Genomic DNA, 15,642 nt, shown 5'->3' on the forward strand with positions numbered 1-15,642 from the left:
GGGGGGGAAGGAAGGAGCTGTGCAAATTGACATTTACTCAAATCTGGCCTTCTGTCCTAAAAATCTGACAGGCAGAGAGTTCACACTCTTTGAAAAGCGACACGATAGCCCTCGAGCAGAGTTTATTTTTGTTGGACGAGGGACGTACCTCCCTTTCCCGGTTTGGAAATGCTGCAGATAAAGTAGTATAGGATGAATTTTTCCATCACCATAAACCGCTTGGCTTATCCATATGTGCTCAGGCAGCTCTTTTCCCATCACAGCTCATATTTTGAGGGTTCTGTCATCTCTCTTCCTGTCCCTGAGCCTTTCCATTCCCTGCCCTGTTGGGAAGGGGCAGTGCCTGCCCCCGGCTTCTGCGAGACAAGTTGCCGGTCACAGGCCGAAGTGAAATATTTCAGTTGAGGGCGAGTGATGGAAGATCTGTGATGGGAGACGGGCAGGAAGAGGTTAATTCTTCCACCAGGGCCGAGGTTGGGGCAGGTCTGAAATCCATCAGTCTGTTGCTAAAGGGCAGAGAAGCTCCCACCGTCATTTTTGCTTGCTGCTTTCTGCAGCCACGGCAGCTTTTAGCTCTGGGACTTGTTGAAAGGATTATTTTCTTGGAAGGTGATGGCTCGTATCAAGAATAGCGTGGCCAGCAGGAGTAGGGAAGTCATCGTGCCTCTGTACTGGGCACTGGTGAGGCCTCACCTCGAGTGCTGTGTTCAGTTTTGGGCCCCTCACTACAGGAAAGACATTGAAGTGCTGGAGCGTGTCCAGAGGAGAGCCACCAAGCTGGTGAGGGGTCTGGAGAACAAGTCCTATGAGGAGAGGCTGAGGGAACTGGGCATGTTTAGTTTGGAGAAGAGGAGGCTGAGGGGGAGACCTCATTGCCCTCTACAACTCCCTGAAAGGAGGGTGTAGAGAGGCAGGTGTTGGCCTCTTCTCCCAAAGGACGAACGACAAGACCAGAGGAAATGGTCTGAAGTTGGGGCAGGGGAGATTTAGATTAGATATTAGAAAGAATTACTTTACTGAGAGAGTGGTCAGGCACTGGAACAGCCTGCCCAGGGAGGTGGTGGAGTCACCATCCCTGGAGGGATTTAAGAAACGTATAGACATGGCTCTTCAGGGCCTGCTCTAGTGCCCAATATTATTGGTTTATGGCGAGGTGTTGAGTGTGGGGTTTAGTTGGTGGGTGTGGTGTTTTTGGTGGGCATTTGGTGTAGTGTGGTGTGTTTGTGTGGCTCAGTGGCTGAGTGAACACTGGAGGTTCCTCACCTTCTCAAAGCCAGGAGAGCAGTGTTTGTTGGATGCTGACGTGACTATGGTGACGCTGAATGCATTGACAAGGGCTTTTCCCCCTCCTCTTTAAGGTGTGTAGACTAAATATGCAGACCATGTCTCATTAAGGGAGAGAATAGGGCTTGTGGTTTGACTTAATTATTGACTATTGGCCTTTGGGAGCATATCAAGGCCAAGTTGGATGGGGCTTTGAGCAACCTGGTCTGCTGGGAGGTGCCCAGGGCAGGGGGTTGGAATGAGATGGTCTTTAAGGTCCCTTCTAACCCAAACCATTCCATGATTGTGATATCAGGAAGAACTTCTTTGGTGGGAGGGTGGTGAGAGCCTGGCCCAGGTTGCCCCAAGAAGCTGTGGCTGCCCCATCCTTGAAGGGGTTCAAGGGCAGGTTGGAGGGGGCTTGGAGCAACCTGGGCTGGTGGGAGGTGTCCCTGCCCATGGAAAGGGTTTGGAATGAGATGGTCTTTAAGGTCCCTTCCAACCCAAACTACTCTGTGAAGGTGCTGCTGTGTCTCCTGCAGCGTGTCTGGGCTCAAGGCGGTGCCAGGGGCTGAGATGTGCTCCTGCTTGTGGTGCTGCTGGAGCTGATGTTTGGGATGGGACCAGGCTGGCAGGAGATGGGGTGATCCCTGGGTGCTGCAGCACAGTGGGGGGGGGCTCTGTGGGCTGCTGCCAGGTCTGGGGGACTTCTTACAAGGGCAGGTAGTGACAGGATGAGGGGTGATGGCTTCAATGAAGAGGGGAGATTGAGATACTGGGAAGAACCTCTTTGGTGGGAGGGAGGTGAGAGCCTGGCCCAGGTTGCCCCAAGAAGCTGTGGCTGCCCCATCCCTGGAGGGGTTCAAGGCCAAGGTTGGAGGGGGCTTGGAGCAACTTGGGCTGGTGGGAGGTGTCCCTGCCCATGGAGAGGGTTTGGAACGAGATGATCTTTAAGGTCCCTTCCAACCCAAACCACTCTGTGAAGGTGCTGCTGTGTCTCCTGCAGCGTGTCTGGGCTCAAGGCGGTGCCAGGGGCTGAGATGTGCTCCTGCTTGTGGTGCTGCTGGAGCTGATGTTTGGGATGGGACCAGGCTGGCAGGAGATGGGGTGATCCCTGGGTGCTGCAGCACAAGGGGGGGCTCTGTGGGCTGCTGCCAGGTCTGGGGGACTTCTTACAAGGGCAGGTAGTGATAGGATGAGGGGTGATGGCTTCAACGAAGAGGGGAGATTGAGATATTGGGAAGAAACTCTTTGGTGTGAGGGTGGTGAGAGCCTGGCCCAGGTTTCCCCGAGAAGCTGTGGCTGCCCCATCCCTGGAGGGGTTGAAGGGCAGGTTGGAGGGGGCTTGGAGCAACCTGGGCTGGTGGGAGGTGTCCCTGCCCATGGAAAGGGTTTGGAACGAAGTGGTTTTTAAGGTCCCTTCCAACCCAAACCATTTTATTATTCCATGAGGTTGATGCTGATCCTCGTTGCTGTGATCCTCCACGAAAGCATCTGCATATCCAGTATGATGGGGCCAAAATTGTTAAAATAACACCATTGTTTGACTCTAGGTTTGACTTTTAGCTTGCGTTCCTTCTTTTTTAGCCACAGTGTAGCCTGGAGTAAAAGCTCTGTTCTGGAGACTCTCATTTCGTATTAGTGGAGACCTTGGGTCTAACCATGATGGCAGAGCATGTTTTACCCACTTTATTCCTAATGATGACTTTTGTAGGCACTACAGTGTGACAGGCACGTTGTGAGGGGTGTTGTGGGAGCCTGAAGGTCGATGAGGGTGAAAGGAAGAGTTTAGTCACGTTGGTTTTTAAGTGCTTCTGGAAAGAGGAAAAACTGCTTGTTGCCTGCGATGGAGTTTGGGAGGGACAGACAGTAAGTGCTATAAATATTTGCCCTGAACTACAATAATTTAAGCTTTGTAAAACGTAACAAGTGGAATCTGCTCCTTTAGACAAAGATCCCTGAGCAGATGGGCCCGTGGGCCCCCAGTTTGCCCCCAGTAAGCCCCATATCTGTTCTGCAGATGGGGTAGGATGAGTCCTCAAGGGAAAGGGCCAGGTTTCAGGAGCTAAATGGAGCAGGGAGCAGAATCTGTGTGTCCTGGCTGTCCTGAGCTGCACTTCTCCATCCTCTAAGATGCCACAGCAAAAGGTGCAGGATAAAATCCACGTATAACTGTTGGTGGGTTCTTGTCCTGCAGCTCACAAGTGTCTGACAGAGGTGGGGTGGGCAGCACGAACCTGCTTTAAGGTTCCTTTATAGGCTGCCAAAGCCCGCGAGTTAAATGTGTGCACAGTCTTAAATGTTTTCCTAAGTCTTTGCAGGATGCCAGAAGCTCTGAAATCAAAATGATTTAATGTGTGTTCACAAACCCCAGGAGCAGGGAATGCTGTCCCTGCTTTTTCAAACAGTACCTGCGACTGCCTTAAGACCACGGTAACTAGCTCCTGCCCTTAATATATTCCTTAAATAAATGCACGATAGGTGGTTGGTTTTTTTTTTTTTTAATCTATCCCCCAAAACATCCTTAACAAAATATTTGTTGTCCGCCCTTCTTCCTCTGTGTGCACACACACAGGCTTCAAATAGGACGTGCTCTAAATATATCGAATTTCTGCCACCGGTAGAAGTTCCCAAATAGATCTGGTACCTGAGGCTGGAGCGTAGCTTGGGCCAGACGGTGGGCAGACAAGGTCTGGCTAAACATACCAGCCTGGGCTGCTATTTCTGTCCTTCTTTTCCCTTCTGGGTGCATATGAAGCATTAAAAAAAATATATCTGTATATATAAAAATGGCACTTCAAAGCCCAGTGGCTTCAAGGCTCTGGTTATGCCGGGGTGAAAGTGGGCTGAACGATATTGTCCAGGGTTTTTAACTGGAGGGAAAGGGCAGGTTTTGGTGAAATTGGGCTCTGTGGATGAGGCTGTATGAAATGCCCCTGTAGACTGAGCTGCCTCTAACAGGAAGGTGTAAGGAAGAGAGAAGGTGTAAAGAAGGGAGAAGGAAATCACCTCCACTTGGCAGGGAGGTGATTCTTCCTCTTATTTAGCTTTTTGCCCCACAAATCAGTGCAGACTCTCTCCATACGGCCAGGAGCCACAGCTTAGGTCAGCACCATCTGAGACTTCAGCCCTGCATCTGGGCTGTCTGGTTCTCCAGAATGTTTGACAATAAAAAGGCTCATTTGCCCTGACACAGAGGTGATTCTTCCTCTTATTTAGCTTTTTGCCCCACAAATCAGTGCAGACTCTCTCCGTACGGCCGGGAGCCACAGCTTAGGTCAGCACCATCTGAGACTTCAGCCCTGCATCTGGGCTGTCTGGTTCTCCAGAATGTTTGACAATAAAAAGGCTCATTTGCCTGTTTGTTATGACAACGGCCTTTTATTTTCTTTCCCCTTGGTGTAAATGTTTACTTCTCTAAACATCAGCCCGTGTGTACCATAAATGCTGATGCTTGGTGTGTCTAGAAGACCAGAGCTTCTCTGGTCTCTACCAGACCTAGAGCTAACTCCAGACAAATATTAATTAAGCTGCTGTTGGGATAAGGGGCTGCCAAGCTTTAGTGCTATAATTCTAAAGAGTGTGTGCGTGATGGTTTCTAACTCCTTGCCTCAATGGTTTCTTTGTGGTGCTTTGTGGTAGGATGGGGTGCTGAGTTTGCCAGGCAAAACCAGCAAACCCAGTTTCCTGGTGGTTGTCATCAAGCTGGAGGTGTGAGCTCTGGAGCTGGTGGGGCTGAGAAGGCACTGGGGCTGGCACTGGTTTGTGGCTAAATGTGGCTATAGCTTACTGCAGCTGGTCCAGATGGTCTTTAAAATAGCTCAGTAGAAGCTCTTGTTGGTGGATGAGAAGCTCCACACACCCCATGTCTTTAAAATAGCTCAGTAGAAGGTCTCGTTGGTGAATGAGAAGCTCCACACGTCCCAGCAACGTGGGCTGGAGCCCAGAAAGCCCCCCCACACCTTGGGCTGCATCCCCAGCCCCGTGGCCAGCAGGGCCAGGGGGGGATTCTGCCCCTCTGCTCCGCTCTGGGGAGACACCCCCCAGTGCTGCCTCCAGCTCTGGGGCCACCAACAGCAGAAGGACATGGAGCTATTGGAGTGGGACTAGCGGAGGCCCTGGAGATGCTGGGAGGGCTGGAGCCCCTCTGCTGGGAGGGGGGGCTGAGAGAGTTGGGGGGGTTCAGCCTGGAGAAGAGAAGGCTCCGGGGAGACCTTGGAGCCCTTTCCAGTCCCTCAAGGGGCTCCAGGAGAGATGGGGAGGGACTCTGGATCAGGGAGGGGAGCCCTAGGAGGAGAAGGAGCAGTTTTAAACCAAAAATTAGGAGATGGAGATGAGATTTTGGGAGGAAATTCTTCTCCCTGAGGGTGGTGAGAGCCTGGCCCAGGCTGCCCCATCCCTGGAGGGGTTGAAGGGCAGGTTGGAGGGGGCTTGGAGCAACCTGGGCTGGTGGGAGGTGTCCCTGCCCATGGAAAGGGTTTGGAACAAGATGGTCTTTAAGGTCTCTTCCAACCCAAACCATTCTGTGATTCTATGAAATTAAAAAGAGAAAGTAAAAGCTTTGCTGATCAGGAAACCCTCGGAAAAGAGAATGTAAAAGCTTTGCTGATCAGGAAACCCTCGGCTGTTGGTGCTCACAGAGCAGAACCGTGTCCTGTCCTGAGCTGAGCCCCCCAGCCCTGCCAAAGCACGGCCAGGGTTCAGTGCTCCTGCCTCCTCTCCTGACAGAATCTTTTCCCTGGTGCTTTTCATTCCCCTCCTTTGCATTGGCAACCCCCAGGCTGCCAGTGAAGCGTTTCAGGGCTTAGCAAAGGCCTGGGCTTTTGTCATTTCTAATCTGCACTGTGTTTGCTCCTGGACCCCGAGCCTGAATTGCACTCTCATCCCTTCCCCTTTTGTACCGCTCAAACCCAGAACAAAACGTGCTTGTGGTGTCCAAGGCAGCATAATGTCCCCAGGGGACTGCTGTCCCCCCCCACCACCACCACGGGCAACCCCTCTTCATCTCCCAGCATCTATTTCATCCTGTTTAACAGCTGGGAGCTCGTTAGTGACTCAGAAGAGCAGCTCCAGATGTTTAAATCAAAACAGATTCCACCCATTCCGATGTATGGGAAGAGAGAGCTTCCTACCAAGTCATCTTCTGTGGAAAAGGCTGAGGTAGCTGAGACTTTGGTGGAAGTAAGGGAAGGGGGAGATGCCTCTGGGATGAACAAAGTCTATGTGGAAAGATTTTTGGTTTGTGTTCTTAACTGGGTAAAAAAAAAATAAAAATCAATTCATTTCTCATCCAGGGTACAGCCTTAATGTCTTGGCGTTTGGGAAGCCAAGGGATCCTGGAGCTCTAAGAGAAAAATGCTGATAGGGAATAGGTTTTTGCCTCTAAGGAGGAGAGGGATAGAGCAGTTTGAGGGGATTACGGGGAATATTAAAGCAGGAGAGCAATGAATATGGAGGAGACAGAGATGGCACATGGACTCCTTGTGCTTGTTAGATCGAGGGTTTGTGGGGAGAACTGCACCTTTGCCCGAGCTCTGTGTTGGCACCATCACCTGCCACCAGAGAGCCACCAGTACCCAATGCCTCTGCAATCCTTAGCATCCCTCATGGTGATGGTTGTTTTTAAAAAAAAACAAACATATTAGAGTAAAATACACAGCAGCATAATTTCATTTGGGTTCCCTTTCTGTCTCTGTGAGCAGTGTCTCTGGCTGTGGGGGAGACACCTACAGCTGTAGCTGCTCAGACCCCTCTGCCCCGTGCCCTTTTCTGGTTTCTCCATGTCATTGCATATTTAAAGTGAGTGTTGAGATGCTTTTATAAAAATCCCCTCTGCCATCCCAGCTGCCGTGGCTTGTTTTCAGCCAGGAGCTGGTGATTCACAACCGGGATAACGCCAGTGAAGCAGCAGTTGGGTTTCTAGGAATGGGATCTCCTCCCTCTTATCGATTCCTGGGGGGTCTTGCAAAGAGAAAAAGGGTATCACTGAGCGTGGGCAGCAGAGGAGGACACGGGCACGCTGTCCTGGGCATCATTGTTCTGCCAACAGCAAAAGAGATAGCAAAAGGGGAAAGAAAACGTTGTGGAAGTTGTGTCAGTTTTTTGCAATCGGATCCGAAGCCGTGGGGAAGCGTTTGGTTGAGAGAGTGGAAACAAAAGCAGCTGAGGCTCATGTGAAAACTTTCCGAGCCAGGAATGCTTTTGTGAAAGCTCAAAAAACAAACCCCTTTCTTTTCTCTGTCTCCGGGCAGGCCCCGGCTTTCTGAAGCTGAGATTCATTGGTTTCGTAACAAGAGCGCGGCGTTTTGGCTTGGGCTGGGCTTTTGTGTCCAGGACTAAAGAGGAGCAGCTCTTTAGGGGAATATGGCCCAACCCAGAATAGTTTCACGCTATTTATTCCCCCCCCCCCTCCCCCAGCCTCTCGTTTTTATACTAATTTTTATTGTAGCAACGCTGGAAGTCCCAACTGAAATCACATCTTTCCTTTGGGCAGATACAGATGTGAAGCCTTTGCTGCAGAGGGTTTGCGGTTTGGAGCAGGTGAGGTGGGCTCAGTGTTGTCTTCTCTTCCCAGAAAGGGTGACAACGTGTGGGCAAGAGTCCTGAGGTGACAGCGAGGAGGTGGGGAAGTGAGTTTGTGTGGCTGAAATCATCAGGATTGTGTGGCAGGACCTCTTCAGCCTCAGACCACGGAGTTATTTTAGCTTCACGCTGATTTTTCTATCACTGCACGTGGTCAGGTGGCCCTGGTGAAAAGCAGGTTGGTGTGGAAGGCAGAGTGTTGGGTCTAGGAAGAGGTCAGAGAATCATAGAATGATTTGGGTTGGAACGGTTTGGAGCAGGTGAGGTGGGCTCAGTGTTGTCTTCTCTTCCCAGAAAGGGTGACAACGTGTGGGCAAGAGTCCTGAGGTGACAGCGAGGAGGTGGGGAAGTGAGTTTGTGTGGCTGAAATCATCAGGATTGTGTGGCAGGACCTCTTCAGCCTCAGACCACGGAGTTATTTTAGCTTCACGCTGATTTTTCTATCACTGCACGTGGTCAGGTGGCCCTGGTGAAAAGCAGGTTGGTGTGGAAGGCAGAGTGTTGGGTCTAGGAAGAGGTCAGAGAATCATAGAATGATTTGGGTTGGAAGGGACCTCAAAGATCATTGAGTTCCAGCCCCTGCCCTGGGCAGGGACACCTCCCACCAGCCCAGGTTGCTCCAAGCCCCCTCCAACCTGCCCTTGAACCCCACCATGGATGGGGCAACCTGGGCCAAGCTCTCACCACCACCACTGTAGATGTTCTACACATCCTCCCCCTGCCCTCCATACCCAGCTTTATCTTGCTTTCTGCTTCTTCACACCTTCCAAGGCTCAGGAGGGCTCGACTCAAGCAGGAGAAAAACACTTTAGGATTTCTTGTTGCGGTTGTTCTTCCTTCTTCATGGAGTTTGTTGGCCAGAGTGGATGTCTCTGCTGAAAGTGAAGCTTCAGCTTGATGAATGAGGGCAGTAGAGATGGAGCAGACCTGCAAGGCTCCGTGCACGGGGTCAGCAACGTGGGACACACCATCCCAGGATCCAGCAGCTCTCTGGGGACAGGAAAGCCAAAAGCAAGAGCTGGTTCAACCTCAAGCGTGTGGGTGGGATCGTTTGGTAAACAAAGGAGAGGCTGGAGATCTCGGCCTGAATTATGCTGCAGCTGAATTCTGAGACTTGGAGTTTAGAGGGGAGAAAGCAAAAAAAAAAAAAAAAAGGGAAAAAGGCTGGCACTCACATCTCTGCAGCTTTTGGCCTAAGTAGGTAGAAATTGCGCAAGGCTGGCTGAGAAGGGAGGACTGTTAGGCATGAGCCATGAGAGTTAACTCTCTCTGGGCTTGGTTTGGCTTTTCTGGGTAGAAAATCCCCCAAAGCAGCATCTTCCCCCTCTATCGAGGGAGCTGAGCTGTGGGTTTGTGCCTGGTTTTCTCCCTGTTTTTTGCTCCTCAACCTCAGACTGAGCAAACCACGTCCCGTCAGCTTCGGGACTTGGGCCTCTATTCCCCTACCTGTAATTTGGGGTGCAATAAACCCAGTTTTATTTCCTCTTTTCCTATCCAACGTCTTCTTGGCTCCTGAAAATACTGCTGAACGCTCTACTTTATGGTTGATACCTGAGGGTGGGAGCTTGGCAGATGGGAATTCAGCTTCCAAGCTGGTTGCAGGTACCTCCTTTGTGATCCTGGCTTATCCTTCAGAGGGTTTTAGCTTCAGGGTCTGGTTGCGACGTGAGAATAAGCCAAACTTTCAGGGCTGAGGTTTCCTTGTTGATGTGACAGCTTGTTGTAGGCGTTTTGTTTCCACGTGGCCGTCAAGTATGGAGAGGGGGATTTGAGCAAAGCCTGCTCTAGCTATTAAGTGTTGTTTGCTTCTGATTTTTTCCTTTTTTTTTCCTCTGCAGTCTGTTTTCCCCATTAGCCCAGCTGCTCTCCGCATTGGTGTCGGAAGATAAAATATAAGTCTGGGGTGTATTTGCATTATTGAATACTCCCAGAGTAACAAAAAAACCCTGCAATGAAAGAGGACCATTCAAATCTGGGAGAAAGCTCTCAGGAGTCCTTTCTCCTGGAGAAACCTACAGTAATACTTATTTTGATCCTTTGTCCCTTAATCTTTGGATGTAAAGCTGAGGGCTAAAGCATTTGAATTCTTTTCAGGCGGTTTTGCTGTTTGTTCAGACTCAGTGCAAACCCTGGAGTTGCTCTATCAATAATTCTCTCCTCTAAATTCGCTCTCCGTGAGCGGAAAAGGGGGAACGGATGGGGATTGGTTTTGCTCTCAGCCAGATCATGAAAATGTCACCACGTCCTGGCCTGCTAGAGCTATCAGGAGGTGGAAATACCCTCCAGGGAATAAATTTGATGGCTTCTTTCTTGCTAGTTTGCTCCATTTCTTTTTCTTCCTTGGCAAAAAAAAATGACAAAGAGGTTGGATTTACTAAAAGAGAGTCCCAAGTGGGAGCAGGATTTCTTGCTGTGATTGTGTCAGCATCTCTGGGGGAAAGAGAGACGTGTTGTAGGACCTTCATACTGGGGTCTGTGGTGACTGGGAGATGGTGCTGGCTCTGACAATGGTTTTTGAAGCCCAAGAGCAAGTCGGTCAATTTGCATCTTATTTTTCACTTCTGTAAAATGACCAGCAAGGACAACCCAGTCCCACCAGTTAGTGGAAAAGACATAGAATCTTAGAATTGTCTGGGTGGGAAGGGACCTTTAAGATCATCAAGTCCAACCATCAACCCAACTCTGATAAAACCCATCACTAACCCATGTCTCTAAGCACTATGTCAACCCGGCTTTTAAATCCTTCCAGGGATGGTGCCTCAACCCCTTCCCTGGGCAGCCCATTCCAAGGCTTAAGAACCCTTTTAGGGTCAAAATTTTCCCCAATATCCATCTTAAACCTCCCCTGGTGCAACTTGAGGACGTTTCATCTTGTCCCATCACCTGTTCCTTGGGAGAAGTGTCCGACCCCCCCCTGGCTACACCCTCCTTTCAGGGAGTTGGAGAGAGCAATAAGGTCTCCCCTCAGCCTCCTTTTCTCCAGGCTGAACACCCCCAGCTCCCTCAGCCTCTCCTCATCTGACTTTATCTTATATATATTGGAGATTTATATATATATATATTCTCCTTATTTCTCAGTCTGCAAAAGGGGGCTGAAAATCACTGCTTTCTCCCGTCCTCTGAGTGCTGTGTTTACCTTGGAGGCCGTTTGGATTTGTCACCACCTTCCACCTCCAGGAAGACCTCTGCTGGTGCAGGAGGTGAGAAGAGCAGCGTGTTAACGCTGACGAGGAGGTGCAACGGGGGAATAACGCTGCTGCTCCGCGGTGAAGGCCTCGGGCAGATGTTGAACATCTGGAACGACATTCTGCATGATCCAAATGGGATTTGGAACTGCTGTTGTGCAGCTTCTTCACAAAACGCAGGTGTTTTGAACGTGGGTCCTGAATGTGAAATCACACTCTGTTCCCACCTCACCTCCTCTCCGTCGTGCCGAGGACCGGCTGCGGCCTCCAAATTTTCTGAAATTCAAGCAAAATGGAAACGGAGTGAAAAAAACCACGGGTGGATTTTTAGCACGTTGCTGGTGTCGGGTCTGATCAGGGGGAAATGTTCCATTTTGGTTACTTGAATGTGCAGAGGGGCTGGTATTGACGTAACTGCGAGCAGCAAACGTACTTTGGGCTTTATATAGGGTGGATCCATCCTGCAGACACAGATGGAAAAACTCACTTGGGCTGTCTCACCCGCTCTCTCAGCTGTCAGTGCAATTTTCCCCCTCAGCTACTATCTTTTCATGTGCTTTTTTACAGTAGAATTTTAAGCTTTGGCTCTCCGTCCTCTGGGTTAATCCTTTTTAATAAGCTTTTATTTAAAAAAACACTTTGAGATCTTCAGCGGTCAAAGCTATTTCCCAAATGGATTTAAGGCTTTGATTCCCTCTTGTTTCCTAAAACTAAGAGAAGGTGGAAGGAGCAGAGAAACAAGGTGTTCTCCAAGGCAGTGCTGCTCTGTAGCTCTGGATAAATGTGATTTCTCCATCAAATCCAGAGCTGGAAATATTTCACCAGGGGAAAAGTGAGTTTCAGGCTCTGGAAACCAGCCTGGGGAGGTCCTCGATGCACAGAGCCTCTGGTATTTTCCTGACAGCACGTAGTCAATAGCTGTGCAATATTTCAAGACAACCTGCCAACTGCAGGAGAAGCTCTTTGTGTTGCAAATGGACTTCCCAGACTCCACAGGAGGTGCAGGACTTTCCCCTCACATCAGACCCTCTGTCTGAGCACCTTAAAACATCTCAGATGTGACAAACGTGGGTATCGTGGTGCTTATTTTGATTTCTTGAGGCTCTAAGAGCTTTCAAAACCTGAGCCCAAACTGGGAGCCTTGTGTGAGTAGCCCCGTCCTACTGGGTAAATCACAACTCCCTGTTTTCCAGGGGGGATGTCTCAGGGATGCTCCAGCCAAATTGCTGGAGAGCTGAAGGTGAAAAGAGGAATCCGTGACCCTGGTTTGCTGTAAAACTGGGTGGTAACCATAGATGATAAAATATAATAATGTTAAAAAAGGAGGTGAGGGAGAAGATGGTGAGTCACCATCCCTGGATGGGTTTAAGAGCTGTTTAGATGCGGTGTTGGGGGATATGGTGTAGGGGAGAACTTTGTAGAGTAGGGTTGATGGTTGGACTCGATGATCCCAAGGGTCTTTTCCAACCTGAATGATTCTATGGAAAGAAAAGGAGCGGGGGGAAAAGCTTTAAGTGACTTGCCCAAGGCAGTGGGGGCAGAGCAGTGGCAGAGCTGTGGATGGAGGAAGATGAGGAGGAGATACCAGCCCTTACCCTGCCCAGCAGCTCGATCTCTGCTGTTGGTTTCCATTTCCCTGGGGTCTGTAAAACATCTCAGATGTGACAAACGTGGGTATCGTGGTGCTTATTTTGATTTCTTGAGGCTCTAAGAGCTTTCAAAACCTGAGCCCAAACTGGGAGCCTTGTGTGAGTAGCCCCGTCCTACTGGGTAAATCACAACTCCCTGTTTTCCAGGGGGGATGTCTCAGGGATTCTCCAGCCAAGTTGCTGGAGGACTGAAGATGAGGAATCTGTGACCCTGGTTTGCTGTAAAACTGGGTGGTAACCGTAGATGATAAAATATAATGATGTTAAAAAAGGAGGTGAGGGAGAAGATGGTGAGTCACCATCCCTGAATGTGTTTAAGAGCCATTTAGATGCGGTGTTGGGGGGTATGGTGTAGGGGAGAACTTTGTAGAGTAGGGTTGATGGTTGGACTCGATGATCCCAAGGGTCTTTTCCAACCTGAATGATTCTATGAAAATAAAAGGAGCGGGGGGAAAAGCTTTAAGTGACTTGCCCAAGGCAGTGGGGGCAGAGCAGTGGCAGAGCTGTGGATGGAGGAAGATGAGGAGGAGATACCAGCCCTTACCCTGCCCAGCAGCTCGATCTCTGCTGTTGGTTTCCATTTCCCTGGGGTCTGGTAGTGGCATCAGTGTTGGTGAAGCAGCTGGAGACTGGAGGTGCCACGTGGAATTTGCAGGACTCAGCATGTCCTGCTGTGATCTCCCCGACTTCTTCAACGTGCCGCTGGTGGGGAACCAGAGCCTGTTGTCTCTTTAAAGCTCTGGGCATTTTTCTCTTTCCAAGTGATTGAATTTGAGCGAGGGGAGGGGAGGATTCCTCAGTTCTGATGTAACTGTTAGCAAAACCACGTGGTTCTGCTACATTTTTTGACAAGGAAAAAGGTCTCCTTGGAAGCAAGTTATAAAATTTTCAGTAGCTCTTTTGTAACTGCTTGCCACAGCGGATATTTTCCAGTCGGGCTTTGCTTTTTGGGCTTAGGTCCCCGTGAGGTTTGTTTGTGCAGCGGCCTCACGTAGGCTCCAAATGTGAAATCCATTCCACCTTCATGACTCATTTGCTGTCCCGAGTAACGCTTCAGCCGGAGGAGGAACTCGGCTCCTGGAAGTGGGGAAATGTTGGTGTCAGCACATTGGGATCCCAGATTTCCCTGCCCGGTGGCTGGTGAGAGCCCCGGTGGCTAATGAGAGCCCTGGTGGCTAATGAGAGCCCCAGCATCCCTCCCTGCCTGCTCCCACTTCCCTCTGCCCTGATGGTGTTAAGAGAATGGTGAAGAACGGCTGGAGAGCAACCCCAGGAGAAGGACCTGGGGGGTGTTGGTGGATGAGAAGCTCCACACACCCCAGCAACGTGGGCTGGAGCCCAGAAAGCCCCCCCAGCACCCTGGGCTGCATCCCCAGCCCCATGGCCAGCAGGGCCAGGGGGGGATTCTGCCCCTCTTCTCTGCTCTGGGGAGACAGCCCCCACCAAGTGCTGCCTCCAGTTCTGGGGCCACCAACAGCAGAAGGGCATGGAGCTGTTGGAGTGGGACCAGAGGAGGCCCCGGAGATGCTGGGAGGGCTGGAGCCCCTCTGCTGGGAGGGGGGGCTGAGAGAGTTGGGGGGGTTCAGCCTGGAGAAGAGAAGGCTCCAGGGAGACCTTGGAGCCCCTTCCAGTCCCTCAAGGGGCTCCAGGAGAGATGGGGAGGGACTCTGGATGAGGGAGGGGAGCCATAGGATGAAGGTTGATGGTTTCTTGAATCCCTGGAGGGGTTCAAGGGCAGGTTGGAGGGGGCTTGGAGCAACCTGGGCTGGTGGGAGGTGTCCCTGCCCAGGGCAGGAGGTGGCACTGGGTGGTCTTCAAGGTTCCTTCCAACCCAAACCAATTCTATGATCCTAAGGTGGCCTGAGCAAAGCTGAGCTCCGTTCACTTCCATAGCAGCTGAGACTAAATGAAGGTCTCTGTGCTCCTGAAACACACACTTCAATGAATTTTAGTAACAAAGGAGATTTATGACATAGCCAGTTGTAAAATAATGCTCTTTTATTTTTTATTTTTTTTTTAATGAGAAAAGCATCCTCTTTCACAGGATGAATCCACAGAAGGTGAAACAATTTATTTGCTCCCCTGTTGTGTCCCTTTCTTTCTGCCTCCCTCTGTTCACCCATAACCCTGAGCAGAAGTGGGTTTTATTCCCCACCTCGAAGCCACCACAACCAGTTTCCTCCCCAAATTGGCCTCATTTGTGTTTCTTTCATGCTTCCAGAACATGAACATCCAGGTGGAGGACATAAGGATCCGCGCCATCCTCGCCACCTACCGCAAGCGGGTGCCCGTCACCGAGGGTTACGTGGAGGTGAAGGACCAAGGGACCTGGAAGCAGATCTGTGACAAGCACTGGACCATGAAGAATTCCCGAGTCGTCTGTGGCATGTTTGGATTTCCCAGCGAGAGGAAATACAACACCAACGTCTACAAGTAAGAGCAGAGCTTTGTAGGAGACACCGGCGCGTTGCTTTGAACACTCGGGGCCTTGTTCAAAAAATGCAAATTGTCAAATGACACTGGAGACCTTGAGGTAGGAAAAAAAACCTCCAACCCCCTTCATTCCTTCAGATCAGATTTTCCTTCTGTGTAAATATTTGAAATGTCAAGAATTTCCTTGTGCAGATGGAGGGGGGGGGAGTTGTTTGGTCCTCACCCTTCTGGCTGAAGACCTGGTGCAGTATCAATTGTGGTGGTTGATAGGTTCTATAGGAGGAGAATGTGGTCAATCAGACCAAGAAATCTCCTTTATTTCTAGCTATAGCCTAGTCATTTCCTTCCCCAGCGATGGGTGTAGGCTCTGTTTCATGTGCAGGATGGTATTTGCCCAGTTAAACCTCCCAGCTGTGGGCAAATCTAACCCCTTCCCCATCCCTCTGCAGGAAGGGAGCTGTGGGCTCAGAGCTGGTACGTGCTGAAAGCTCCAACTGAGAAATCTTGGAATAAACCAGGTCTTTGTTGTG

The 15,642-nt window shown here is 50.4% G+C and overlaps 1 protein-coding gene across 2 annotated transcripts in view; it reads left to right on the top strand.

Annotated features, from left to right (window-relative positions):
• Positions 1 to 15,642, top strand: part of LOXL2 (lysyl oxidase like 2) — an 86,573-nt gene that overhangs the window by 40,361 nt on the left and 30,570 nt on the right. For both annotated transcript variants that reach the window (XM_014956090.1, XM_014956915.1), the window contains exon 8: positions 14,901 to 15,112. In XM_014956090.1, the coding sequence (XP_014811576.1) occupies positions 14,901 to 15,112 (212 nt within the window). The remainder of the gene's footprint in view (positions 1 to 14,900; positions 15,113 to 15,642) is intronic.

This window comes from Calidris pugnax, unplaced genomic scaffold (genome assembly GCF_001431845.1).
Source record: "Calidris pugnax isolate Ruff unplaced genomic scaffold, ASM143184v1 scaffold6, whole genome shotgun sequence".
Lineage (NCBI taxonomy): Eukaryota > Metazoa > Chordata > Aves > Charadriiformes > Scolopacidae > Calidris > Calidris pugnax.